Here is a 27,522-nt window from a genome sequence, read left to right as displayed (position 1 = left end):
TAGAAGGTAGAAGCATTAGAAAGATAACATAGCATTCGAGTTTCTGTTTGAAAAATTGCCATTGTCATTTTCGTTCATTACAGTTGATCGCATAGAAGCTGGGACATGATTCTCTTACATACTCGTTCTGCGATAATATAAGATAACCCACAACAAGAGTTGTTCTTACCACCTATTCCTGACCATTTTACAATTTTGATGTTGACTCATTGCAACCCTCTCTGCCCTTGCTATGCATCTGGGCTAGTCATGGCAAACTGTTCCACTAAGCTGCTCAGACTATTGGCCTCGATCTCATCCGACTTACTCGTTATGTCCACAGGCCATACACTGTGAACAGCCTGCATGGGCGCTCTCGCTCCCGTGTCATGCACATCTTCAATGCTGGCTATACCCCTCATCAAATTTAACTCTTCTGGTCGCATCCGACCCTTGACGACCTGGAAGAGACTCTCGGCCACGTAGTGACTGCGTGCTTGATCCCGCAACCCTTTGGCAGCGAGGAAAAGGGTGGAACGGGTAGCCTCGAGGTCAAAATCAGGTGTCTGCCTGTCAATGGCGTCGAGACACATGAATGCCGCTAGGGCGAGGGGCTGGCAGATGAAGACGACCGTTTCGTTGAACCCGTGCCGGAGATAGTAGATGCGGATCAGTGTCAGGAGATGCTTTGTAGCCAGGGACACCATCTCTTGGGGACTAGGGCTTTGGGATACTGGCTGGAGGACAAATCGCTCGTAGATCGTCATGATGAGGTTTTGGTGGTAGAAGCTAGGATAGGTTAGGCCACGGGAGATATCGGGGCGGCTCACACACTCACTGAAGGTTAAAATGTCCTGGATGCACAATGAATCTGGGCTTGAGGCAGTCCGGGAGACCGTATGACCAGTTCCTAAACTGAGTGTAGAAGGTGTTGGCTTGTTCCAAAGTGACAGGTTCGCCGTCTTCCGCAAAGTATACCTCACAGACTGCGTTCATGATCTGAAGAAACTGACACCTTGCCTTGAAGAACTGGCCGAAGTGGGCTGGGAAGAGCGTCGTTTCGAGAGGGTACTTGAGCCACACCTCACCATACCATCGTGCATTTTTCAGCGGGTCTGGAAGAGCCACTTTGGGGGGTTGTTTGAGAGCTGGGGGGTGCATGAAATGGTACGCAGTGAACCTGTCGTTGAAGACTTAGCAGCGGCCAAGACCACCTCTACAGTCAGTCAAACTTACGTCTCATAGGTGTAGAGCACCCACGCTGTGAAACATCTCCCGTCCCTCGTACGCTGGTCCTGAATCTCTTCATTATCGTCAAACAACTTCAGCTTGTGAGCAAGGTTCAAAGCTTGTATGCAATAGGGCCTCCCAAACTTGTCAAGACCGCAGATATTGTGGACTGTGTTGAGTATGACACCTGCCTGGACCGTCGTGAGACGAGGAATGTCCGCCTCAAGCTCCCACAGACGCTTCGCCTCAGCCAAAAACCGATACAAGAGCGTCTGTGGGTTCCAGTACTCAGCCCGGTCGCGGAACCTGGAGTAGCAGATCTGTGGCCAATCAGTTCTGCAACGCCCCAGCAAAGAGACCAAGGAGCTCACATACGCATGTGTAGGCTAGCAGGGCATTGACTAGGAGCGATGAGCAAAACGTGCCCCTCCCGGAGGCCATATCCTCTAGAAAATAGTCCTTTTGAAAGACCACGTGGGGAAGGTATTCGCAGCGCAGGTAGACGTTGAGAAGCTCCCTCATCAGAGTGTCGTTGGCGCAAACGGCGGTCCATGTTGAAGGTTTGGCTGCCAAAAGAAGGGGATCGATTACTTCTGCAGAGTGAAGTGGTTTGAGATACGGGCTTTTATAGGTGTAAAGGGTGAGACTTTGAGGCCTTGGGGCGTTGCTTTGGTTGCCAGGACCCGGGTAGAGAGATGCGGCTTCGTAGACGAGCGAATCGAGATACGGATTGTTAGAGAGGAGCCCTTCGGGCATGTCAGAGATATAAGGAAACTCGTATCGAAACCTCGCCTCGGGCGTAAGCGCCATCTGAAGCAGCAGGCCACCAGCCCTGATGTGGCTGAGAATACTATCAACGCCAGCTCCAGACCTGATCCTCCGCAAAACGTCCTCCGCTTCGTCTTCTGACAGCGTCGCGAGAAGTTCGTATAGCTCTGCATACTGCGATTCATTCTGCTGCACCTGAGTAAACTTTCTCTTGAGGGCTTGCGAGTGCGTCTCTGTTGACGCTGTCTTGTACACGCACTCGATGCTCTTCTCTTCACATCGACTGCAAACTGGCCGAAGGCCAGAACACTGCAAATTTATCTTAGAGACGTTTCATAAAAAGCTTGGTTTGGTATTTAGAAACCCTTGACTTCCGCTTACGGCAGGCTTCACAGGCCGCGTTGATTTTTGACCTCGCGGGGGCACTCAACGAGGGCTGGCTTGGCGGTGGGGGTTCGGGCCCGAACTGCCGCGGCTGGAGAGGTCGCAAGGTGGACATGACTAGAAGCTAAAGCGACACGCGGCCAACAGAGGCGACGATGCCTTGGAAGCGACCCGAACGCGTGGGGAGATGGAGACGGTTGTTGGGAGCGAGCCTGATCGGAGAGCTCGCGGTTCTTTTCTGATCGGTGCGGAGCTTGTTCCGATACCAGCCAGGCCAATCAGTAGCTGCATGTGTCTCTCCCTTGCATTTTCGTCCTACCTGAGCTCAGTTGCTATTCCCTCAGCCTCGATCAGCAGGCGTAGTGCCAATTTGGCCGTAGCTTACACTCTTAGCGTAGAAATCTAGTCCATATTTCCTCAGTATGAATAATTACAAGATACCGGCTACCAAGCCATCCATACAAGACAGCATTAGTATGAATGAAAGAGGTTATACCATCAAGGTATTCAATCATCTTGGAGCATTAAGAAGGCAAGCATACTATTTCTATCCTTGTACTGTGCGATTCTTTCGAGGAGTGCTGATAACCTTTCCCTGTGTTTCAACTTTTCATCTTCAGATATGTCATTAAAGTAGTATGTAATCATGCTTCCATCGTATAACTTTCAGGAGACCTCGCTTGATAAACAGATGAAATTTCGTTTCTTGGCACAGTTTCATCGATCTAACCTCCTCCACTGGAATTACGCTCCAAGCAGAGAAACAGCTCAGTGTTTCTTGGCAAGCGAGGGTCTGAAACTGACGTTGAAACAAACTTTGGAAACCCAATATTGCACCAATGAACGACTCAGCAGCAGGCCTAGAATCCCGGATTTGGCATTTCTCGAGTTAAATACGATAATTGTTTCAAGCTGCATGGCCTCATAGCCAGTCCCTGAAACTCGGATAGGTTCCCCATGAGAAACCACCTCGCCAAGTCAACATGATCAGATGAAGCCCATTTATATCTCGCCCATGGCCACACTGAAACTTTGCCACACTCGTCCAGCATCATTCGTTTCATTCTTTACCTTCTTTTTCTTTCCATTCGTTTATCATGCCTTCTTTTAACCAACTCTTTGCCGCTCTTTTGCTTTGTGCTGTCCGGAACAGCACCGCGGCTCCTGCTTGCAAGCCGCGTCCCAAGGATGTCACATCAGAGTCTGCTGGTTTCGGACCTGGCGAGTTCTTTGAATGGCCTGTTGCCACCGCCGACCCCAACACGTTTATTCGAGAGCCAGTGCCTACTGCCACTTCTGATCAAGAGCCTGTGACTACTGCTGATGTCAGCACCTTTGCTCCCGTTCCCGTGGTCTCCATCGATCCAAGCACCTTGGCCCCGGAGCCTGTAGCCTCTGAGGCGCCAACCACGCCGGCTTCAAAGCCTGAGGCCACCGCAAATCCGAGTGTTTCTAGCACCAAGCCAGCTGCTACTGGAGGTTTGGGGGATAACAACAACAGTTCGGAGCCAGCCACCTTCGAGGCAAACCCTAACGTTGGCAACGGAGGAAGTAACTTCAAGGACTCTGCTCGCTTCCGTGTCTATGGGGCAAGCTCCGCTGAAGCCGATGAGGCTCTGGAAATGCTCGAGGGTGCTTACGACTGCTTCATTGGAAAACTCGGCTGGAGATCATCTGGTCTGACCTTTTACGACAACGACGACACTTACTACAAGACCAATTTCTACACTGTCAGCTCCCTTGATGGAGGTGCCGCGGGACTTCAGCACTCCGACATGGAATCTGGATTTGGATACGTCGAGGTTCTCCAAGAATATCTCACGAACCCCCAAATTACAGTCCATGAATATGGTCACGTCGTTCACTTCCATCAACGAACCTGGGTGAACCAGGCTAACACGGGAGCTTGGTGGGAGACCGTCGCAAACTGGTTCTCGGATACGTACAAAACATCTGATATCTGCGCTGAGGCCCGAGAGAAGCACGGTCAATCCACGTCGCCTACGGAAATAGATCTTCAAAAGGTCATTGGGGATTCGTTCCAGGTTATTGTTGATGGGTCTACTGATAGTGGGAACTATTACCAGGCCTGGCCGTTTCTGACGTACTTGACTTCTAACCCTGACAACTTTGCTGGTCTTGGACAAGATGTCATTCGTCAACTCATGGTTCAATATCCCGAGGACAGCAACGAAACTCCGCTTCACACTCTTTCTCGCGTATCCGAAAATGCAACTGTTACCGAGATTGTTGGTCGCTACTGGGCACACATGGCTTACCTCGATATCGGCCATCCATCCGCGAAGGAAGCCTTTCTCAGCCAGCGCGATACCCTCAACTTTGATAACCTCGAATCGCAAGGCAGTGACTCTTACAAGGTCAAGACAGACCGTCAGCCGCGCTATATGGGATCCAATATCATCCCCCTCACGTCATCCGGGGATGGAAAGGTGGAAGTCAAGGTCGAGTGCGACGCTGCCTTTACCGCAACCCTGGCCATTCATGAGACTTCCTCTGGCAAGATCCGCTACGTTTCGCTTGTAGATGGCGCGGCCTCGGCGTCGGTTGCTTCAGGTGAAGAGGCCAGTCTCGTGGTCGCCAATACTCCCGCTGAGCTCATTAACTACGATGCATTCAACCTCTCTGAGGACGTGCAAAAGGGATTGGATTACACCGTGACAATTACCGGTGCTACTACTGGCGGAGTCTAAGCAAAAGAGAGGACAGATCCTTCAGACTCTGCACAGCTTTGCCATTTTACAATAGGAAGATGTTGACAACATGGAAGATGATGAATAACATAAGGTTCAAATATGTACTATAGAAGAATATAGAGTTATTGTATCTCAACTAAATGAGGATTCCTCCCACTAAACATTATGGTCTAAAAAGTCAACATGAAAGCAAGTGAGAAGGCTCCAAGAGCGATCTTCCATCCATCAATGCCTAGACGAAGGCCTCTTCCCTCCACAACTACCATGGTCGGAGCGGATGTGGGAGGCTCAGTCGCTGCCTCAGAAAGCGCCGTAGCCTCCGAAAGCGTCGTAGTGCTGCTTGTCGCTGCTGGCGCTTGGTTACCTGCTTGGCCACTGCCCTGGGCATCACCGGAACCACCATGCTCTCCGTTTCCAGCAGCGTGGTCGCCCTCTGAATCTGGTGTAGTGGTTGGAACTTCGCGAACCTGGGTGGAAAACTGGGCGGAAACCACGGGGGCGTCGACGTTCGAGGGAGCTGTAGATCCAGAGTGTCCCTTTCCATCGGCTCCAGCAGCTGGCTGGGACTGTCTGGGGCCAGGGATGGTGACGGAGGATCCCTGATACTGGATCTGAGAGGCAGAGTGCAGCGCAGCGCTCTTGGTAAAAGGACCATCCGAAGTTGGGTGAACATCCAAGGTCGAGTGAGCGTACAAGGTCGAGTGTGTGACTTGGACCGGTTGTGTATACGTGATCGTAACCGGATGTTCCGCGCACTTCTTGCACACTGATGTGACAGTCGTGACGCTTTCGACGCCGCTGGTCACGCATGGCACAGTGTATGTCACCGTTACCGGCGCTGTCCAACTAGGATCGGAGCAGACAGATGTAATCACCGTCACAGCGTGTGTCTCAGTCACGACACCGGGCCTGGATGATGTTGCATGGGAGGGAAGAGAGGTGTACCCTGGGGCTTCACCGTGTGTGCTGGAAGTCGAAGAGGAGTCTGGTGTGCCTTCTGAACTCTGGCTCGGCGAGGAGGGCACAGGATAGGTGTGCTCTGACTCGGTGGAAATGCCAGCCTGAGAGCTCTCGAGACTTGACGCAGAGCTACTAACATCGGAAACAGATGGAGTAGTGGTGGTGTAGGCGTTTGTTGATTCGGAGGTGGGAACCTCAGATTGGGAGGTCTCAAGAGTTGACACAGAGTCGGTAGTGGTACTGGCCGGGTCTGACTCGGTAGTCGTGGGATAAGTGTATGTTGACTCAGAGACAGAGGTGGAAATGTCGGTTTCAGAGCTCTCGAGACTCGACACAGAACTAGTGTAATCTATAGTTGACGTGGTAGTTGTCTCGTTGGAAGGAGGAACAGTAGAAGAGCCAGTAGAAGAGCCAGTAGTCAAGGCAAAGGTGGTGTCTGAGGATGTAACAGAGGATTCCTCAGTGGTAGTCGGCAGAACGAAACTAGAAGTCTCCGAAGTTGTCTCGGACGACGTCGAAAAGGTAGTGTTTGCAGGTCGAGTAGGTGTCTCAGTGGTTTCAAAGCTGGTAGTCGTGGCATCCGTCGTTGCCTCTGTCGACACATATGTGGTCGTGCTTAGGGTCGGGGTCAGAGTCGTGAGTGAAGCGCTCTCCGTGGTGCTCACACCAGGCACCGGCCGGTCAACCTCTGCGGAGAAGAAGTTGTCTGGCCTGCTTCTTGCAAAAATGGCATGCTGCAGCGTACGAACGTCGAAACCGACCGTGGTCCCGTTGGTGAGTTCTATAGCCAGGCTATAGGACATGTCGATCGTCCAAGAGCCCTTGATGCCGAGCATGTTGGCGATCCTAAAGGCCAGGACTTCATCCTTGGCGACTTCGCCGGTGTACTTGGACCGGAACGTCTTGACTTGACAGCGCTGAACTGCCTCTGCTGTAATGTCCCGAGACTTGGTAATCTTGTTCTCGTGGTCAAACTCAGTGCCAATGACAACAGAAGTGCCATCGCAGAGGAATCCATCATCTGTTGAAGCCTGGCTGGCAACAAAAGTGACAGAGTTCCAGGGTCCAAGCTGACCAGGGACCTCGATGTCGAACTGATAGATAGGCCGGTCATCGATAGTCTTTTCCGACTGGAACTCATAAACCTTTGTCCTATCGATGGCGCTGTAGTAAATAGGAGGGTAGAACTTCTCGCCCACAGTCGCAATCTCAATAAAGTACGTTCCCGCCTGGAGGTCCGCCTGGAGCTCTTCACTGAACCGACAGTAGAGATAAAAGTCGCCGACCATGTTTTTGTGCCACTCCGTCCAGTCATTCAAGGTGACCGAGAAAACGGAAGTCTCTTCGTCAAAGCTAGAGGTTCCCACTAGGTTCGACCCCTGATCCATCACGTAGGCCTTCTCAGCGACGTCCACAATCTCAGCTGGGAGGGCAAAGCTGACGACGGTATCGGCAGGGACACGGTTGGGTATCAGGATCTGGACGTGCAGCTCCATCCAGTCACCGGGGGCGTTCATGGTGCGGGACTGGGTGCCTTGACGGGCAAGAGAGACGTCGACAAAGGCATTCGACAATCCGGTCGGGGTGGACTTTGCCGTCAGAGTTGTAGTGATTCCGGGGATTGAGGAAGTAGTCTCTACCGCAACATCAGATGTCGTGGTGACTTCAGATGTTGTGGTGCTGGGGGTAATTGTTTCCGACAAGCTGGCGACGGTTGAAGTGGGAAGACTCTCTGTCGTCGCGCTGGTGCTGGTCTGCCCGGGAATTGGATCATCGCCAAGCTGAATACTGAAGGCGTCCGAGAGGAAGAGCTGCCAGTCCTCGGCCTTGTTGGGGTTTCCAAACATGCGAAGAGCCCTGCTGAGAATCTTGTACTTTCCTGATGGAATAGCCGTACCGTTGGAGAAGCTCTGGAATCTCGTGAAGCCAACGTTGCTGAACCGCACGGGGAACGTGATAGGAAAGTTCACATAGTTTCCAAACACATCTGGCTGGCCCCTCAGTGATCCCGACCATGCCTTTGACGATGCGCCAGCGATAAAAGGATACTCAAAGTCATCGACGGTCCAGTCTTCGCCAACGAGGTCAAGGGAGAACTCATATGTGCCGTAGCGCAGGGCGTAGTAAATCTCGGGCGATTCGAGTTCATCAGGCCTGTACGGCAGGTTCTTCCAGTTGATGGGGTAGAGGTAGCCGTCATTTGAGTCATAGCGGAAGGGCAAGGGGGCACCTTCGAGGGGTGTCCAGTTGTATGTTGACACTTCAACACCCATATACGGCACGGTGACAAACTCGTCGTTGGATCCCTGGAAGACGATCTTGCCGCTCCACAAAGCACCGCTATCGGACTCAACATCTGGGGGGTTGATGGTAACTTGAACGTCACGCGTTGCGCCCGCTGCGATGGTGATGCTGTCGGGTGCCTCAATGGATCCTTGGCCTTGAAGAACAGGAGGGTAATACACCAGCGGGTACCAGTACTCATCCCTCGACTGCACCGTAGCAGCCGCCACGTGAGAAACTTGGTACGTGACTGCCTCCGAACCAGTATTCCGCAGGGTGATGGTATGTGTCTTGACGCGATTGTCCGTGTCGTTCAGTGCGATGAGTGGCTCGGACACAAGAACAGTCTCATAGTCCATCAGCTTGACCGCATCGACCAGGCCAGCGCCCTGCTGCGCCAGAGACGCAATCTCACTGACAACTTCTCCCATGGCCGCATCATAGGATGGAAGAAGAGCAGCAGTGGAGGCAATTCTACGGAAGAACTCCTCTCCATCCTTCTTCTTGCTGCTAAAGAACAGCGCCGCCAGACCAGACATGTAAGGCGTCGAGAAAGATGTTCCCGAAGCAATAGCGTAGTCATTGTTGGGAAACGCGCCATAGACAGCTCCTCCAGGCGCCGCAATGCTGGGGGAAAAGTCGTTCTCAAAGGTCAAACCCCAGGAAGAGAAAGCAGAGACTTGTCCTGCACTAGGATAGTCCTGCTCTGAAACTTCAGCGTCTGCGTCTGCCTCGACTTCAAGAGTAATATTCCGACCCGAAGCAACCTGCTTCTTCACCCATTCACCAACAGAAGCATCTATCGTGGCCCAGAGGTGCACCTCGGGGCTGACCGTGATCTCTGAGTCGTAGAACACGCCTTGGTTGTACGAGTCAAAGATAAGGAAGTAGCCGAAGCCCGTGCTGGACAGGTAGTTGTACGCCTTTCCTGAGAAACAAATGCCTCTCTTAATCAAAACGGCTTCATCTTCGCTGCCGTAGAGAGTGGGGTCGCAGGAATCGCTCTCGTCGAACTGAAGCGGCACGCTCGTCGACTCGTTGAGCTTCTGCCCATCTGGAGTCACGTACCGCAGCTCGAGGGTCTCGCCAGATGAGGAGGCCAGTGTGGCAGGCCATCCGAGCACCTTCTTGGAGTTGACAGATGCAACAGAGACGACACCTCGGCCGGAAGCAGGGGAGCTGGCGTAAAAGACACCTTGTTCTCCAGAGTTGCCAGCCGCAATGATCACTAGCCTCCTCTCAGCAATCTCGCTGGCGACGCGAGACATGACCGAGCCAGAGTATCCGTTGTCCAAGCCGAGGGACAGCGAAACGATATCGCAGTCATCAGCATCGGCTGCGAGCATGCCCTTGAGGACAATGTCGTTGGGCGTGCTCCCATCGCAGCCAAAGACCTTGTACATGTACACCTCTGCCTCAGGTGCGACACCGACAAAGTCCTTACTCTGGCCGACAATGACGGACGAGACAAAGGTACCATGGCCGTTGCAGTCTTGGATGTCGGTGCTATCGTCAAGCATGTTCTTGCCGCCGGCAATTCTGCCAGAGAGGACAGGGTGAGAAGCATCTGCACCGCTGTCGACAACACAAACACGCTGACCCTTGCCCTTGATACCTCTCCTGTGAAGCTCATCAACTCGGGTGACTTCATGGGGGTTCCATTGCGGGCTGGCATTGTTGGTGTCAAACTCGACGTCAAGAGTGATGGCGTAGACGGGCCAAGCATCGACAACACCCGGGACATCCTTCAGCTCGCCGAGGGTCATGTTTCCATCGTTGTTGATCTTGACAGAAACAGCCTGGAAACCACCAGACGCCGAGGTCAAGTCCTCAGCCACGCTTGCATCGTAACCAAGAGACTCGATCTCGCCGATGAGAGCAGAACCCCTGCGGCCAATGTCTCGGCTTTGAAGGGAAGTGCCAGGTTCAAGCTCGACAATGAATTTTCCTGGGATGATCGCCGGGCCGGATGCTTCAATGGGCTTTCGTGAAGCTCTAATGCTATCGGCATCCCAGGCAAGGGTCCCAGTGATAAGAGTCACCAAGGCGGCTCCCCTCAACCAGAGTGAAACCATCCTGTCGGCTCAAGAGTGATCGACTTGGCCCACTTGTTCAAAAGAGTGAAAAAGGGTAGGAGAGCAAACGAACGGCTAGGATGCTATATCACCCAAACTAAGACTGTCAAATTGTCTCGGCATTGAGCCGCCTTTATGAATCCCGGAACCTCTGGGATCCTGCAGGTCAAGAAAAACGCTCAACCTCGTATTATCAATGCCGACTTCGGAATCACATCACGTCTTGTCTCCGCTTCGTTTATGATAGCGGCTGAATTGGTCATTGCCAAGAAACCTTTTCTTCGAGCCACCTGCCCTTCGTGATTGCTTGGTCAAGGGCTCGAAGAAGGGGGGGTGGGGGTAGACCTCTGAGCAACCCAACGGAAATCCCTTCGTGATTGCAGTCACGGACATTACTAGCCGTACCTGGCTGCAGCCGTTCCTTGTTTGATGGGGCATCCACGTGTTGGTCCCAAGGCTATCCTGGATTGGTGGAACTATTGACTTTTCGAGCTATCGAAGGCCGGCTCGACAGGGGCTCAGGAACGATTGCGAGAGCCAAGTTGTACTAGAGATGGGCCAGGCTGTGGACCACCCTTGTTTGATAGGCCTGGATATCAGACTAGTCACATCTAATCTTATCTGATCATCTGATAAAAAGCCCCTGGTCCGTGCCGGCACCGGCGCCGAAACAGCCGGCACCGAACGAGTGTCAATATGCACTCTGCATGTTGTTCCTCACTGCTGGGAGAGGAATGAGACGAGCGAAGTAGAACAGGTTTGAGCTCACGCCGGTGATTCGTTGATGGTACAATGGTATGTATATTATATCTCCCTTGCATCCATCACTCTTTTTGCCGTTGGGTAAGTGAAGCATGTTTAGTCATTTGAGATACGCTTTAATACCTTTCGTAAACCCTGCCATGCCTTGCTGCATCTATAAATTTCTTCGCATTTTCCAAGCGCACAGAAATCGCTGTCGTATCTCCCAGGCACCTTGGCAGCCCAACCCCCCTTGATAGATAATCGCTGAGCCTGGCGAGGACCGCGGAGTACTGAGGTTGGAGCCCGACTCCATGTTGAAGAAGCTTAGTCACGACTGAAATCAGGTCGCAACAGAATCCAAGTCCAGAATGAGAACCGAAGGCCATGGGCCGACGATCCTGCCCCCATAGGTTTCCTAGCTCCTCCTCCAGTCTCCAAGAGCATAGATGAAAGGCCGTCCCCCCAGATCCGTATGCACCATCCACCTTAGGTTGCCAGTCGAGGAGCTTGACTTCCTCTGCCGTTAAGTGTGCATCGAGACAAAGATGAGGATCAGCACCCGCGTTGAGAAGAGCATCCACAGCTTCTACTCGGCCTCGATGTGCCGCCACCATTAGAGGTGTAACGTGGCCTCTGTTTGTTGCTACACTGGGATAAGCCCCTCGTTGCAACATATATTTTATGGTATCTGCGTCTTCAGCATAGTGTAACGGCCGAGCCCCACTGCTGTCCCCGATGTTTGGGTCTGCCCCGTGTTGAAATAGCACATTTACTAGCTCCCAACGTCTCGCTTTGAGAGCTAATATCAAGGGGGTTTCGTCAGCCCCATTCCTCAAGTTTATATCGGCGCCGCGCTGGATAAGGGCTAGCATGGCTGCTACTGCAAATTCGAAATGAAGCGGCTTTTTGCAGATGTAATGAGAAACCGTCTCGAAGCTGGAGCCGTATCTCTGATTACTTGAGAACGTCACCCGGAGCACCAAAGCATGGAATAATTCCCAATTTGAAGTGTTGATGGCATAGTGTAGGATCGTTGCTGGACCATCCGCAAACATGTTGGAGTCTTCCAAGTAGTTGGTGAGAAAAAGAATATACAGGTCCATTTCTGGAGTCTCGGAACGTGATTTGAGTGCAGCCACAATGTGAGATTCAGCTATTCTCCAGAGCGAAATTCCTGATAAGTTCGGACTGGGGGGCTTTGCGCGGCTTGTAGTGAATGGTTCGCAACCCAGCTCGATGAACGCTTGAAGAATGTGTGCCATGAAGGATGGATGCACAATGTAGAGAGGTGCTAACCATCCTAAGCCTTCCCCCCTGATTTGAATCTTGGGTGGGTTGGTAGAAGCGGCGCCCACTGCTGCCGAAATGGCGTCACGCAGGTTGTCTTTGTCGTCTGAGTGAAGGTAGTTCTGGAAGAGAGTCGCATGGCCGTTGTGGAGGGCCCAAGTCATCGCTTCGAAACCAGATGTCCACGGCAGCGATGCCGAAACAGTTGGGTTCGTCATCAAGTTCCCCCAGAGCTGGAGTAGCCCATGTTGATCATCTTTCCAAATATTCCGACTTGACAAAAGCCATTGGTTCTTGGCGTAGTCAAGGAAGAGGTGGACGTCATCATGCACCCTCCACCTTGCGTTCTGCAATTCGTAGGACAGTCTTTCCAGGTCAACCTTGGTATCACGCTGACGCTTGCATTTCGCCAGTAGGGTGAACGCTTTGCGCGAAACTTCCGACTGCATGACCGAACTAGCTGTTGTTTGAGGCACCTGTCCAAAAGAGACTTTCTGCGCTGTTGAGATCCGGTTCTCAAAAACACTGTAGTTCAGATATGTTACACACACGGCACCCAGCATCATTTCTGCCTCCGAGAGGTCGAAGTGGAAGATACCAGTCTTGGGATCTGAAGAAGGGGCAGTAAGGTGCAGGGGCACACTGTAGTGAATAAATCGAACGCGGAGATCCTCCTCATCGATATCCAGCAGGCTTCCCCCGTAAGCCGAAATAAGTGCTTTCCCTGACCTGGAAAGTGTTGAATTGACCCATTTGATGTTTCCTGGTTCAACATTGCAGGCCACGCGTAGTTCATCCATGTTTAGAGGTGGCTCTGCGGACGCAACCAACTTGAAGAGCTTGCTGCCATATCTGTCGTCACGCATCCGCGACAACGCCTTGTCAAACGCTTCTGGTAGGTCCTTGGGGAGGTTTCCCAGTATATCTAAGATTTCCGCGTCCGACCGAAGCTCTTGCGTGTATCTGGGGCAGATGTCCTCGATCTGAAGCGAGAGCCAGAGAAACATGCCCTGGCATCCTGCAAGGAGCTGTTCCCCCACCAGTTTTTCCAGTGCTGTTGGCAAGGTTCTGATTCTATTCCATCTAGATATTTCCGCAGCGATGTAGGCGCGAATCTCGTCAGATCTGTCGGCAGTCTCCATGGACAGGGTCCACTTCAGAAGCATGTATGACTTGGCAATGGAGTAGCATGGTGATGTGGGCCGCGATGAGCACAGAAGATGAATCCATCGGTGGTCTGCAAGACGTTCAAATTGACCAAAAACGTCATCGATCTCGGCTTTAGGAATCTCATCGAGCCCATCAAGGACAAAGATGCCCCGCCAATTGGAGGGTGTAGCCTTGAGAAGAATCGCAATATAATCTTCAAGCTTTGTGCAAGCTTGCTGTTTGGTTTCTGTTTTTTCGAGGAATGACATGAGAGAACGCTCTAGGGCTGGATTTTGCAATGCCTGTCGTGTAATGCTACCCAGCAAAGCAGTGGCGGACAGGGTCTTGGAGTTGCTGCTCTGGCAAAAGAAATATGACACGGTAACGGCACCTGAAATTCATGTCAGCACTTGGGAGATGATGGGAAGAGCCTGGGCCAACCTTGAGGCTCCATGGTCGCCGCAGCCGAAATGAGGTGCGCCGCGGCGGAAGCCATTGCAACCGTCTTCCCTGATCCTAGATTTCCTTTGAGCCAAAGAGTAGAACTGGTGAGACAAGATAACCAGCTCTTGTAGATATCTTGTTCATACATCCAGCTTGACGTCCCTCTCCTCCTCTCCCGTCGCCAGATAAGGTTGAAATCGCCCTGGTCCGGACACAGGGAGGTAAGCAACACATGCTTGCGTTCCTTCTTTTCGCGGCTTGCAGACTCTCGGGACATAGTGACCTGTAGACGGTTAAATCGATCCAGGACTGACTCCTGGCTTTGAAGGTCAGATTTGGCAAGGAGGAATGTGACGCGTTTCTCCATCAACTGTGCCCACGTTGCGAGGTCTGACTCCAGGGGCTTAAAAGTCACGTCAAATGTGGACGTGAGCGAAGCTGCAAGTTGGGATAAGGCGGACTTGGTACAATTGTGCACAATTTTGGCACAAATCTGGACCATGACGATAGTGTACTCGCACATGTAAGATTGAAGGGTCGAGCACGTGGGAAACAGCATGGCGAAATCTTTGTGAAGGGACAGGGAACGCCCCAGTCTTAGCATCATGCTTGTGACGTTTTCAAAGTATGACAGAAAGGAAAGAGATGCCTGACTTCATTAGCAGATGGAACATCTTGGTGATTCAGTCATACCAACCTCCAGAGACAAGCGAACTACAGCCCAGACACCACACGCAATCAGGTTTTGGGACCCTCCCACCATGACATCTCCAATGGGGGCAAATTGACGCATGCGCTCCAGGATGGCCACAAGTCGAGTGCCGTACGGCCTCCATGACCGGTGGGCCCTGGCACCATCCCGGTTGATCTCCTCAGTGAGCCTGATGATGTCGTCTGAACTTGGAGGGCTCTGTGACTGCAAGTTCTTGAATCTGGCGCGCTGGTTCTTGTTGCTGAGAGAAGCATTGAATTCCGAAATGGCCTGGGCGAGCCTGAGCTCTGGCTTCAGCTTTGCCGCGAAGCCGACGGCCGAGGATAAATCCACCATTGATCTGATAGGACAAAGCTCGTTCTGTTGTTCGTCATGCTAGCCTCATATCCGATGCCTGGTGCACCACTTCTTGTGGAGTTGGATGTCCCCAAGGAGAAAGGAGCTAGCGAAGGGAGAGTTGAGAGAAGGAAGACGGGATGGGGTGGTCGAGTTGAAATGTCAGCTCGGCTGTGCGGGGTCTGGCCTTGACTGTGACCAGCCCAACGGCTGAATATTGTAGAGACTTCATTGGTTTTGATTGCGGGGGGGTAAAAATGAGGCAGACGGCATTTTCTTGGCTGGGGAGGAAGCGAAGGGAGGGGGGGGTCTGAGGCTGTGTGTGGGCGATGCAGGGCTGATACCATGCAACTTTGAGTTTAAGGTTGAACAGTTGAAACGGTGGATGGCGTTCCTGCCTGGGCATGAATATCAATGGTCAGGGTTGAAATTGATTTCAACTTACTCCTTGCAACCACCCAACATGAGAATCGCGGACAGGTTGCGCGTTCCCTCGCCAGGCTCAGTCTCCCGGAATCCAACATGAAGACCATGTAGTCCGTACTATCTTAACAACCCAACTAAAGGCAGAGCAGCGCTGGATCTACTCTTTTCGGGAACTGGTGCCCTATGTCTAGAGTTCCGTACTTGTTCCGAGACTTGCCTGTCATCTAGCGCTGGAAACTCAAGCTCCAAACCAAATACTTAATCTAATCCAACTCCTGTGCTAGCTCTTATACAGGAGAAAATTACCATCTTTGAAAGAGCCCCGTACCTTCTGATAACTGGCGACATTTCTAGCATGCAAATGATACCCCGCATCCCTGCTCAACTTCACTCGGCCCATCCAGCCGAGAACGCTTGTCGCCTCCCTATTGGTCCATAAATGAATCAGGCTCGGCACAAGGCGTTTCTTTCTCCGACGCAATCATGTCATCTGCCTTGACCCTCAGGACAAGAATGCCCCGCGGACCTGCAAGGCCGCCCACCATGGCAAACATGTCCTCTCTCCAATCTGCCATACAGGCTTCAGGCCTCCTTCAGGCTGTTGCTGAAGATTTGTGCATTGACACGTCTTGCGTCCAATTCTGCGCCACCCTCCAGGTTGTGCTGACAGATATCGTCAAGTGGCTGCGGACATTGCCGGACGATCGAGACTCGGAGCGGGAGGCGACCGCACTCCTCGATCAATTGGATGGCCTCTGCCAGGTGATCAAAGACCGCCAGCCTGTTTCAAATCTGGGACACGACTGACTTTGGAAAGCATGTAGCGGCAAGATGCAGGAAAGGCCGCAATCTTACCCGAGGGTGCTTACTCAGGCCTCGACCTGCTCATGGTTGACGCTGATGCTGTGATACCGACGATTCGCAACTTGGCCAGCTCCAAGGCATGTCAACGGCAGCGGCGGACTGTTTTAGCTTGTCTCGAATCGTTTCTGCCTCAAATTTCCGAAGAAAAATTCGCCGCCTCGCCCTCTGATGCCGACCTCCGCGCAGCAAGCGATGATCCACCAGAGTATGGCAGAGAGATAGCGTCTCTTCACCGGGCTCTCTTCACGCACTGTTGCTGTGCAAAGTCTGAAAAAGTTGTTGCTCATATAAGACTGCATAATAGCGTTCAAGACGATGCCAAGGTAACATTTGGGGTCATATTTAAGGCGCACCCCCATCATGATGGGTGTGCTTCTGATTGCCCACCCTGGTGGCAAGACACGCAGATATCTGTGCAGCGAACAGTGTGAGTTCTAAAAGGCCTTACCACTCACTAGATGGGCATGTTCTGACCTAGCGATAGAACTTTTGAAGACCACTCCGCATGTGAATTTGAACAAGTTGGACTTGATTCAGATCCTTCTTTCTGTACATACATCTCAACACAAGAGGAGCAAGGTCTGGTGCTGTTATACTTTTCAGTCTTAGGTCAGAGCCTCTACTTTGAGACTCACGATGACCCCCCAAGATTATGGGAACTCGACAGACCTAGTATATCCCTCGGACGGCTTCTGGGGGAGATTTGTGAGTCGGGCAGCGATCTGACTGAAAAGATGAAAGAGGTCCTCTCGTGGCTCTTGGTCAAGGCTGTTTGGCAGTACTACAGCTCCCCGTGGATGCGTGAGCCATGGAACAAGGAGAGCGTTCATTTCCTTTTCGAAAAACGAAGAACAGAGGAAGGTGAAGAGCTCACGGGCATCTTTGTCAACGAGCCTCTTCTTTCCGTCTCCATCGTTTCCAGCCCACGCGATACTGAGACCAACAACCCAGGATATCAGATTGCTCCAGGCGCTAAGAAACCAGGTCGCCCGCTACTCTTTGGGAGACCGCTTCACCTAGTACCCAAGATCCTTGCTCTTGGCGTCATGCTGATCGAGATCCAACTTGAGCGGCCGATAGAAAGCCTTTACGGTGAGGCCGAATGGTCTCAGTATTGTCCCAAAGGAAGAGCAAACCCAAACACCAACTTCAAGATCTGCAGGGATCTCATCGCAAAGCCGCATTTCTTTGCAGACATTTCAGATCCTCTGGAAAATCTCATCAAGAACTGCATTCTGCCAAATAATCTTTTTGTGCCACCGCATGTTAGGGATGAAGATGGTATCCGAGAAGCATTGTACGGGTTGGTCAATCGGCTGGAGGTTTATCTTTCCAAGAGGAAGCCGAATAACGTGAAACCGTTGAGCCTGCCACGGATTTCCACATCAGGCAAAGTGTCAATGTCCAAATTGACTTCTCCGCCAATGTCTGCACCGGCCAGATCGTCAGTGTCTCGAGTGCTTACTGGCAGCCAATATCGAGTAGGCCCTCCAAAGACAGAGCCGCATCCATTCATTCAGGCCTGATTAGCCCAGGACTTGTCATGTAAATAGACTTTGCACCAAATGTTATCATTTCCATTCTCTGCCTGCGGTCGTTCACGACATCTCGATGTTATTTTCGCTCCTCCTCTGTTAGGTCATGCACCCACGCCCGGGCAGGGAAGGCGCATAGGATCCTGTCATTGGCAGCCCGGCGATTTTCGGGATGAGGTTTACTCCGATGCAGGCGCATGCACCTACAACCCCGCTCACCAACAGCACGATAGCCTCGTTCCAAACATCCATTCTCAATGGCTTCTTTCACGTCCGAGTTTACGTCTTTTTTGTCATGTTAGCCGCTCAGCGTCCGGCTGCTATAGGCCACTCCGTCGCTACAGAGTCCCAACATGATCACTCTGTAGATTCTCAAGCCCACAAGGAAAAGGCCGAGGCGCAGATCGACGCTTACGTATCTGGCTCAGACAGTCGAGCGACGGATACTGCGGGCATCCAGCGTCGGACCCTGGAGTGCCAGGCCCTTTTCGAGTCATGTCAGAGAAACCCCCATCTTTCTGGAGATGACTGGATCGACAAAATGTCAGCAGAGTTCAACTGGTGGTCTCTGGGTATTGGGGCAGCAAAGGGAGGTCATTCTTCATTGGATTATCGCGTCCAAACGCGAGATGACGTGCGCAACGTACTGGTCAATCTTCTTGATAGTCTGGCCACATCCATAGCGAAGTATATTGATGCAGGTATGCCCATTTTCCCGCTTCTCTCATTCTTCTCTCAACTGACGCCACTAGCATCCGAATCCTGCTCCCCCTCTACCTCGACTGCCACTCCAGCACAAGACAAAGATCTGCAGGGATCAGCAGCACATGGCTCAGAGTCACAAGCCTCCGAGGACGGCTCAATGATATATGAGCAGAGATACTATATCGAAACGACAATTCGATTCCTGTCGCAGATTTCTATGGCCATCCGCAAGTCAGGGACCAAATTTAGACACCAGCGGGTGGATAAACTCTTGGCCGCCAGGGAACCAGAACTGAAGGAATTCGGGGATTATATGCGGCACTTCATTTTGATGAGCCCTACAAAGGTTCACACCTTGCACGGAATCTTGCATCAGCACTCCCTGACAGGCGACCCAACCTGGAAGATCCTGTGGATCACTCTCAAGGCCTACTTCACGGATATTCGACGACTGACTCCAGTGCAAAGTCGGCTCATGCAGGCGAACTTGGTTAGACGCAATCGATTTGATTTATACCTTGCGCGATACTATCGAAAGATGCGAGTCCAGAAAGGCCAACAGTTGCCCCGGGTCCAAGCCGCGACAATAACTACAATGCCGCCCAAAGAACCACAAGCTCTAGCTCCGAGCCAGAGCCGCGTCTTACAGCCTTCATCAAAGCGAGGCGATACCATCCCCATTCAGCCTTTAAGGACCGAGGGCTCTCAGCGATCTTCACAGTCGGCGACCAAGATCGGCAGTTTTGTCATGCCTCAGCGCCCTCAACAGCAGAAAGCCAGATCTGTCAGCACCAAGTTGTCTCAAGGAGTCCTCAAGCAGGACTACCCAAAGTGTCCAGGAACTGAGGGTGAAAGCTTCTGGTGTCCATACTGCGCCCAACTACTGGATCCTTCATACTCTGATTCGAAAAAGAACAAGCGTTGGCGGTAGGTGCATCACACCCTCGTCAGAACTATCTAACTCCTTTAGTGGTCATGTAGTCGAGGATTTGAGCCCCTATGTGTGCGTGTATGAGGACTGTGATAGCCCTGACGCCATGTATGTCACAACGCTCGAATGGAAGAAGCACATCCGGGAAAGCCATTCCAGAGCTCAATGGATTTGCGATCCATGCTGGCTAGATTCAGAATGCCCTGAAGAATTTGAGTTCGACAGTGAAGAGAAATGGCTCAGGCATACTCAAACAGCACACGAAGATGAGGTGGAAGAGGACGATTTGCCAGACCTGGCTGAACTCAGTCAGCGCACAGGGGTCCCCCCTATCGCGTGTCCATTATGCTACGAAGACGTGTCTCTTCGAAATCCTGAAACTGACAAACATTTGACTCAGCATCTCCACTCTTTCGCGCTCCAAGCTCTACCATGGGAGGCGACAGGATGTGATGACGAAACACAAGTCTCCATGGGATCAAAGATCGGCAAGTCTAATCATTCGGGCGACAGCGAGCAGTCGACGGCCGAGAAACATCAAGAAGATAACGACGAGCTAAAAGCTTGCCAAGCTCTCATAGCCACCATCAGGGATAGTTCCTTAAACGGCCTTAGTCGGCCTAGGAGCAGTCTTGTGGACTTGATGACAGAGATGAGCATCTACCTTGAGAGCCTATCCGCACGTTTGAACGAGTCCAACCCCTCCATCGAATCCGAGATCTCGTCTTGTCTAGCACGCCTCAGAAGTACTATACAAAGAGGGGAAGACGAATCTTTTGATTTACTAGAGCCAACCTCCATTGACATCATGGAGCAAGACCTCACCGAGGGGCTCAGGTCCCTGCAACACTTGGCGAGGCTTTCACTGGTCAACTCGCTGCTGCCATTTAGCTTTCACGAGTCGAAAGCACTTGACCACGTTGGAATTTCCCAGCCACTTGACGGCCTCAGGTCTGAGAAATCCCGAGATCCCGAGAATTGGGACATAGAAACCAGCGACGGGGGTAATGCTGATGCTCCGACTGTTAAGCGCATTCTCCCATACGAGCGCAACAGTGAATTCATCGCTCGGCCAGGACTCTCCGACAAGATCTTTGACATGATTCCTACCTCTTCACAGGGATCCCGGAGCGGAGCACTATGGGGAGTGGGTGGGAGCGGGTTAGTCTCCATATTTGTTGTCTTGAACGCCAACTAACTTGACTACAGCAAAACTCAACTTGCCTTGGAATACGCATACACTCGTTGCGACGACCCCAACTGCTCTGTCTTTTGGGTGCGTGCTGACAGCGCGGCAACGTTTACGGAAGATTACCACCTAATCGCAAAAGAGGTCAAGATAGAACAACACCCCAAAGGTGATGACCTGCTCGCCGCGGTCTGCACCAGTATCGAGGCCCACCAACCATGGGTACTCATTCTCGACGGTGCAGATGATCTGTCGCTGTTCAGCAGGAAAGAGGATTCCGAGTACTTTAACAGCCTGCTTGATTTCGTCCCGAAGGGACCGAGGGGAACTGTGCTCTGGACGACCCGCGATGAGAGCCTTGGGCGGTCGGTCTCCAAGCCCCGCTTCTGTTTCAATGTCGGTGGTATGAAATATGTCGAAGCCTGGCAGCTCTTCAAGTCAACAAGAGGCCAGATGGCCGAGCACCAAGATACCGCGGACATGAGATACGAAAGGGATCATTTATTGGACGAGTTGCAGTATCTTCCACTCGCTCTTATGCAAGCCGGATCATACATGCGCCACACCGATACATCTATCCACGACTATATGACTCTATTTGTTGAGAACAAACAGCATTCGAGATTTGTCGTCTCTAAATGGAGCTATGGCGTCGTTCTTTTTACCTCAGCCATCTCGCTTGATTGGATGCGCCAGCGGAACAGGGCTGCATATGAGATGCTTCATGTCCTTGCCTACCTACACAACCGCAACATTACGTTCGCCTTGTTGTCCGACCTCGTCAGAGATACGGAGGACGCTACGAATATGGAAGACTCCCAGAGGCTTTCAAGGGCCACAGAGGAATTGACAACATTACATCTCATTTCACCTGCAGAAAGCGGACGTCAAAGTTTCGAAATGCATCAGCTTGTGCAGGATGCTGTGCGAGACTGTCAGGATGATACAGGACCGGCTTCCTGGTCCGTCTTCCTCGCAAAGGCCCTGAGCCTGGTAATAAGCAATTTCTCCGTGAGCCACGCCGTGAGTGTGTGTAAGCGGGCAGAAACAGGCGCAAGAGAAGGTGAAGCTACTGCTCTCCTTCGTGAAGTGTCGAGGCTTCTTGATGACGAAGAGCGGTGGCTCGAGAAAGAGTCCGTGGATAAACGAGTGCTGGCGCTCCAAGAGAGGGTACTTGGTGAATCGCACCCCGAAACCACCAGCAGCACCATGTCACTTGCGGCAACATTCTTTCAACAGGGCCGTTCCGACAAGGCCATGGAGCTAGCCATCAGAGCCCTGGAGATGCGACAAAAGATTTGGGGGGAAAAGAACTCATACACCATGAAGAGCAAGGTGGCGGTCGGGATGATCTTCCACCAACAGGGTCTGTACCATGAAGCCGAGGCCATCTACAGTGAGGTGTTGAATCTTCAGATCCAAGGATCCTGGCTGGAAATGGAGACCCGGCCTTATGTTATCGACTGCCTCGCCTGGACCTACTACGTTCAGGGCCGTTACGAAGAAGCCGAGGCCCACTTGGATAGTGCATGGTCCTTGCATCAGGAATTCGACGGCGGCCAACATCCAGATACGCTACAGGCCCTTCACCAGCTTGCTGTCATTGTCCATATGAATGGCCGTCCTGAGAAGGGCATCGAGTTAATGCAGACCTGCGTGGAATCAAGACGCGAGGTCTTGGGGTATGCTCACCCATTGACAAATGTATCTACGTTGCTTCTTGAAGGGTGGAAGGCAGGGGAGAAAGGTTCGTAAGTTGTTGGATAGCTTTTACAGTACGGATGTGGTCAGGTTTATGCGAAACGGGGGAGGGTTCTTGGAAATCTGAAGATTTTCAGTTACTGTACTATATACACCTATCAACTACCAACCCATTACCACGCAATCTTGGCGACAATCGACCCAGGGAACTTTCTCACAATGAGCTTCCTAATCTCATCCACAAACAGAATACCAAGACCAAGGGGAATAGGAATCAGCCAAAACTCAATCGGCACCGAAGCAGTGTCAAACAGATTTTGAATGCCTGGCACTTCAGTGACAAAGATGGCAATGACCAAACTGATGAGCATGCTGAGGATCAGCCAGGGATTTCGGTGGGGCTTGGTGATGGGATCCGCCTGGAAGATGCTGAGACGACGGTTTCGCACGGCGAGAATGTTACCCCATTGGAGGAAGACAAGGGTCACGAAGTAGACGCACTGGCCTGTGTTGTTGAAGTTGATGAGCTCTTCCTGGGTGTAGCCGCGGTATCCAGCAGAGTAACCCTCAAAGAGGAAGAAGAGCTCCGAAACAGGCATCTTGGCGTGACGGTACATGTAGAGGAAGAACATGGAGTGTGCAGTGATGGTCTCCATGAAACCAGTGAAGAGGTAAGCTTGGGTGTAGATCTTGGCATTGATAAGGTGATCGTGCTTATGGTTGCGAGGCGGCAGGGACAAGAGGTCAAACTCTTCCTTTTCCATGATAAGGGAGAGACTCAGGAAAAGATCGGTAAAGACGCAAATGATGATCATAAGGAATGCGCTCAGAGGGAGGGGAACACCGAAGAAGACGTTGAGGATGACGGGCCAAATCTCGGACCAACTTCCAGCAGGCAGCAGGTAAGAGATGACTTTTTGGAGGTTCTGGAAGACAAGACGACCGAGACGCATAGCGTCGATGATGGAGTCGAAGCGATCGAGAAGAACGAGGTCGGCTGCCTCAATAGCGACGTCGCTGCCACTAACGATAGCAACACCGACATCAGCGGCCCGAAGTGCAGGAGCATCGTTGACACCATCACCAGTAACAGCGACAACGTTATCGCGTGCACGAAGCTCGGTGACGATACGAAGCTTCTGCTCAGGAGTAGTTCGTGCAAAGACGACTTCCTCGTAAGCGCAGACAACATCCCAATCCTCTTCATTCAACCGGCTGAGATTGGAACCCTCGAGAAGCAAGCTTCGGTTAAGAGTAGGCACACGTTCCTTTTTCTTAGACTTGCTCTTCTCCGAGATAGGTTCTCCAGTAGAGTGGAGCGAGTCAATAGTATCAGGATCGCTGGTGCCAGTGAAGATGCCAGTGTTGCGAGCAATTGCCGCAGCAGTCAAGGCGTAGTCGCCAGTAACCATGAAGAAACGAGTTCCAGCGCGACGGCATTGCTCCACGGTTGCGGGGATTTCAGGACGGTGAGGGTCGATGATGCCAAGCATGCCAACAACAGTGAGGTCGTGGATCGCAGAGTGGGTAATCTCATCGCTGAAGGCGTTTGTTCCGGAAACAGCGCGAGGAGTAATGAGCTTCTCACACAAGACAATGACTCGCTCAGCCCGACGCGAAGCTTCATCTTGGATCTCCTGGAACTTTTGACGAGCCTCGCGGTTGAGAGTCTCAACAGAGTTGGTTTCCGAAGACCAGTACTTGGTGCAGCCAGTAAGAAGAATATCAGGAGCACCCTTGATGATAGCGCGGTATTTTCCACGCTTGTCATCAGATTGGAAGAGGGCAAGCATCCACTTATTCTTCGAGTTGAAGGGAACCTCAAAGACTCGTTGAGCTGTCTTCTTCAAGCTGTCACCAGCGGAACCGGATGCAGCAAACCGAAAGACGGCAGTATCAGTGGCATTGCCTTGTATTTTTCGCTCGTGGACCGGGAGATGGATCGTAGTTGGGTCGAAGGATGCGTCGTTGCAGAGAAGGGCAGCGCGATGCAAGGCCACAGCAGCTTGGCTTGGCTCAGTGGATTCGTGCAAGAGGTGAAAGTCGTCGGCAGAGTCAAGCTTCTGGTCAACAAAGGCCACAGAGTTGACATACATTTGGTTTTGTGTCAAAGTACCAGTCTTGTCTGAGCAAATGACATTGACACAACCAAGAGTCTCAACAGTCGACAGACCCTTTGGCAAGACATTAACAGCCTTCATACGACGAGCGACCATCATCAGTGTCAAAGCGACAGCGACAGGCATACCCTCGGGGATAAAGGCGACGACACATGCCATGACGTTGACCAACATGGCTGGGACGCTGAGGAAGTCGGGATGGTCGACACGGAGCCAGCCAGCCCAGGTGAAAAGGATGAGGAGAGCCAGGAAGATGGTCATACAGACGATGATCTTGACAAAGCGAGTAATCTCTCGTTGGATCAGGGCAGCAGAATCCTTGACGCCAGCGGTTGAACTCGCGATGCGACCCATGACTGATCGCGGACCAGTGAGGACGACAACACCGACACCGTTGCCGTTCATGACTGTCGTACCCATGAAGGCAATGTTGCGACTCTCGAGGAAGTTTCGGTCGGTTTGATCAACAGCACCTTCAATCTCATCAGACTCTCCAGTAAGGACAGATCGATCAAAGCGAATGTCACCAGAGTGGCTGATGAGACGAAGATCAGCCGGGACCTTGTCGCCAACCTGAAGGTGAACAACATCACCAGCCACAAGACCAACAGTAGGCAAGCTCTTGAGATCACCATCTCTCTTGACCAGTGCAAAAGAAGGCAACAGGTCCAAGATGGCATTCATGGTCTTGGCAGTAGACCAATCCTGAAAGGCGGAGAAGCCAGCCTGGAGGAAGATGACGATGATGATGAGAACGGCAAGGGATAGGTTCTGGACGGAAGGAGGGTTGCTCAGGGGTTGCCAGCAGAGAAAGAAGATGATGGCACCGATCCAAAGAACCGAACAGAAGCCTCCAAAGATGTACTTCAAGGTTCTCTTGATGTAGTTGGTCTTTGGATGAGGCAAGGAATTGTTTCCATCTCGCTCCAGACGGACTCCAGCAGCATGCTCAGAGAGTCCAACACCAGGGCTAACATTGAGTTGCTGACACAGCTGCTCAACCTGCAACTCGTGGTACTGAAGATTCGCAAAGTAATCTTCATCCTCTTTGTTCTTGAGTGCCTTGGGATCCTTGGCATCCTCAAGGTCAGGCTCTTGTTGTTTCGCTTCGGTGACTTGGATAGACAAGGTACGGTATTCAATCTGGACGCCCGAGTACGGCGAGGCGGCAGGTCGGGTGCTGGATCGCGAGCGGGAACGACGACGAGAAAGGGTACGTGTCAGACTGAGCGGTGTATCCTGCTCATCAGGTGCACCATCTCGGCCACGACCGTGACGATTACCATCCTGGAAGGTGATTCTCGGGTTCTGTGCGGCCTCGAGATCGACCTCCTTTGTGGTCTGGATGTCTGGATCTGGCATCTTGACGGGCGCAGTATCTGCAGGGGAGAGAAAAGAGGAGGGTAACAGAGACAACAAGGGGGAGATGCACAGTCGGTAATGGTAGAGTGAGAAGGATTGCAGTATGGATTGACAGCGAGATATAGGTACACTCTTTCAAAAATTCCTCCCTTTGACGAGGAGGCCTCCCTGCCTCAAATACACAATACGATGCAGCGCATAGCGAAAATCCCTCATACATATTGTATAATGGGTGAGTGGAAACCCGTTATGAAATGGTGAGTAGAGGTCGGTGATGCTATACACGAGCGGTACTCGCACCAACAGCAAGATGATCGTGTGGGTGATGTCCCGAGCAGTCTCACAGGACTAGCCACTACAAGGGACCTAATAATGTAACAAAAACACTCGTCTCCTCTTCTAGACCCTGCTGACGGGCGCTGGGTGTGGGAAATGACGACTCGGTCACGTCTAACCAAATGTGGGCGTCCGCGTTTCTGATATCTCTTTGACTTGTGTGAGCGCTCGGTTTGCCGAATCTGGACCTTGTACTGTATACTCCACGTGCTCTTGCTCGGCTAACGTGTAATTATCTCATAATATCACCCTGAGAAAAAAAATTTCTTATGGGGGGAGAGGGTTTGACGCCTCTTACGAGGTTTGGGTCAAGCTCATCCGTTGGTGCGACCTGAGCGGGGGGGACTTTTGCATGACATGTGAAGACGACCAACAGTAGGCTCTTGATCACATAGAATAAGATCATTGGGAATAAAAGACCGTTTAGAAAAGAAACATAATCTTTGAGCTCTGTCCTTGTCTTCAAGACCCTGCCCCTGATCAAGGTGACATCTTCTCAGAATAAGGTATTCAAACGTGGGTGCAGCCGTCTTGGCATCATCATAGCGTGTGTAACCGAAGCTGCCAAATTCGGCAGTGGCAGTGCTCGGCGTAATTGGGCTCCGTCATTGGCTGCTCCGCGTGTCTAGCTCGAAACGACAACACCCTCCGGGGGGAGAGCCTCTAGATCTGAAATGCCTCATAGTGAGAGGAAGAGGCGGTCGAGAAATCAGGTTTTCGGGAAGAGGGGGTGGCTATGGTTGACTTGTCTGCTGGACAGCTGTGAGCTTGAGCACGCACCCAAGCACAGCTGCATGAGAAAACAAACTCGTCACATCGTAAGCGGGGTGAGACAAGAGTCACTGCGGCGGGTTTCCCAATCTTGCGTCTCCGCAGATGTCCATCTCTTGGCGCTGCCAAGGATCACCACGATCCTTGTCCTCACCTCCTTCATCTCCAAGCCGCGACAGCCCTCAAGAGTCAACCCCCCAGGTAGGTGAAGGAAAACAGCACCAACCCTCTCGCATGCCCCCTTTCCTCACCGCCACCGTGTCTTCGCGACTTTCGGGTAGCTGACCACTCCCTCTGCTCCCTCACCATCCATGCCCAAACTCAACCGGTTGTGCTCGTGATTCTTGGCCCGTCAAGAGCCGCTTACCCGGATGACGACACACAAGAAAGTTGCCGATTGCCACAAACTTTTTCGAGGCTGTATCATGTAAGACGGCCAATCAAAGGTTAGAACCGCCAGTCAGAACTACGAGCGCCATGCGTTCACGGCAGCTCCAGAACGAAGGCGACGCGACGC

The 27,522-nt window shown here is 52.0% G+C and overlaps 6 protein-coding genes across 6 annotated transcripts; 2 read left to right on the top strand and 4 right to left on the bottom strand.

The window, feature by feature from the left end:
• Nucleotides 1–230: 230 nt before the first annotated feature.
• NECHADRAFT_47693 (uncharacterized protein) lies at nucleotides 231–2,476 on the bottom strand (the record flags this gene model as incomplete). The annotated part of the gene is made up of 5 exons (XM_003048369.1): nucleotides 231–768; nucleotides 818–1,159; nucleotides 1,216–1,529; nucleotides 1,585–2,286; nucleotides 2,342–2,476. The coding sequence occupies 5 exons, from the start codon at nucleotides 2,474–2,476 to the stop codon at nucleotides 231–233; spliced, it is 2,031 nt and encodes a 676-aa protein (XP_003048415.1).
• A 1,208-nt stretch (nucleotides 2,477–3,684) lies between these two features.
• On the top strand, nucleotides 3,685–5,072 carry NECHADRAFT_95849 (uncharacterized protein; the record flags this gene model as incomplete). The annotated part of the gene is made up of 2 exons (XM_003048550.1): nucleotides 3,685–3,749; nucleotides 3,863–5,072. The coding sequence occupies 2 exons, from the start codon at nucleotides 3,685–3,687 to the stop codon at nucleotides 5,070–5,072; spliced, it is 1,275 nt and encodes a 424-aa protein (XP_003048596.1).
• A 173-nt stretch (nucleotides 5,073–5,245) lies between these two features.
• On the bottom strand, nucleotides 5,246–10,393 carry NECHADRAFT_84201 (uncharacterized protein; the record flags this gene model as incomplete). The annotated part of the gene is made up of 1 exon (XM_003048368.1): nucleotides 5,246–10,393. One exon carries the CDS (start codon nucleotides 10,391–10,393, stop codon nucleotides 5,246–5,248), a length of 5,148 nt encoding a protein of 1,715 aa, XP_003048414.1.
• Nucleotides 10,394–11,271: 878 nt separating this feature from the next.
• Nucleotides 11,272–15,065, bottom strand: NECHADRAFT_84200 (uncharacterized protein; the record flags this gene model as incomplete). Its single annotated transcript, XM_003048367.1, has 3 exons — nucleotides 11,272–13,964; nucleotides 14,015–14,584; nucleotides 14,711–15,065. The coding sequence occupies 3 exons, from the start codon at nucleotides 15,063–15,065 to the stop codon at nucleotides 11,272–11,274; spliced, it is 3,618 nt and encodes a 1,205-aa protein (XP_003048413.1).
• A 6,757-nt stretch (nucleotides 15,066–21,822) lies between these two features.
• NECHADRAFT_7488 (uncharacterized protein) lies at nucleotides 21,823–22,449 on the top strand (the record flags this gene model as incomplete). Its single annotated transcript, XM_003048549.1, has 1 exon — nucleotides 21,823–22,449. A coding segment is annotated over one exon (627 nt), but the record flags the coding sequence as incomplete, so codon positions are not given.
• Nucleotides 22,450–22,534: 85 nt separating this feature from the next.
• NECHADRAFT_71444 (uncharacterized protein) lies at nucleotides 22,535–25,898 on the bottom strand (the record flags this gene model as incomplete). Its single annotated transcript, XM_003048366.1, has 1 exon — nucleotides 22,535–25,898. The coding sequence occupies one exon, from the start codon at nucleotides 25,896–25,898 to the stop codon at nucleotides 22,590–22,592; it is 3,309 nt and encodes a 1,102-aa protein (XP_003048412.1). The 3' UTR covers nucleotides 22,535–22,589.
• Nucleotides 25,899–27,522: the final 1,624 nt, after the last annotated feature.

This window comes from Fusarium vanettenii (genome assembly GCF_000151355.1).
Source record: "Fusarium vanettenii 77-13-4 chromosome 8 genomic scaffold NECHAsca_11_chr8_3_0, whole genome shotgun sequence".
In the NCBI taxonomy this organism is placed as follows: Eukaryota; Fungi; Ascomycota; class Sordariomycetes; order Hypocreales; family Nectriaceae; genus Fusarium; species Fusarium vanettenii.
This window is presented reverse-complemented; position numbering and strand designations above follow the sequence as displayed.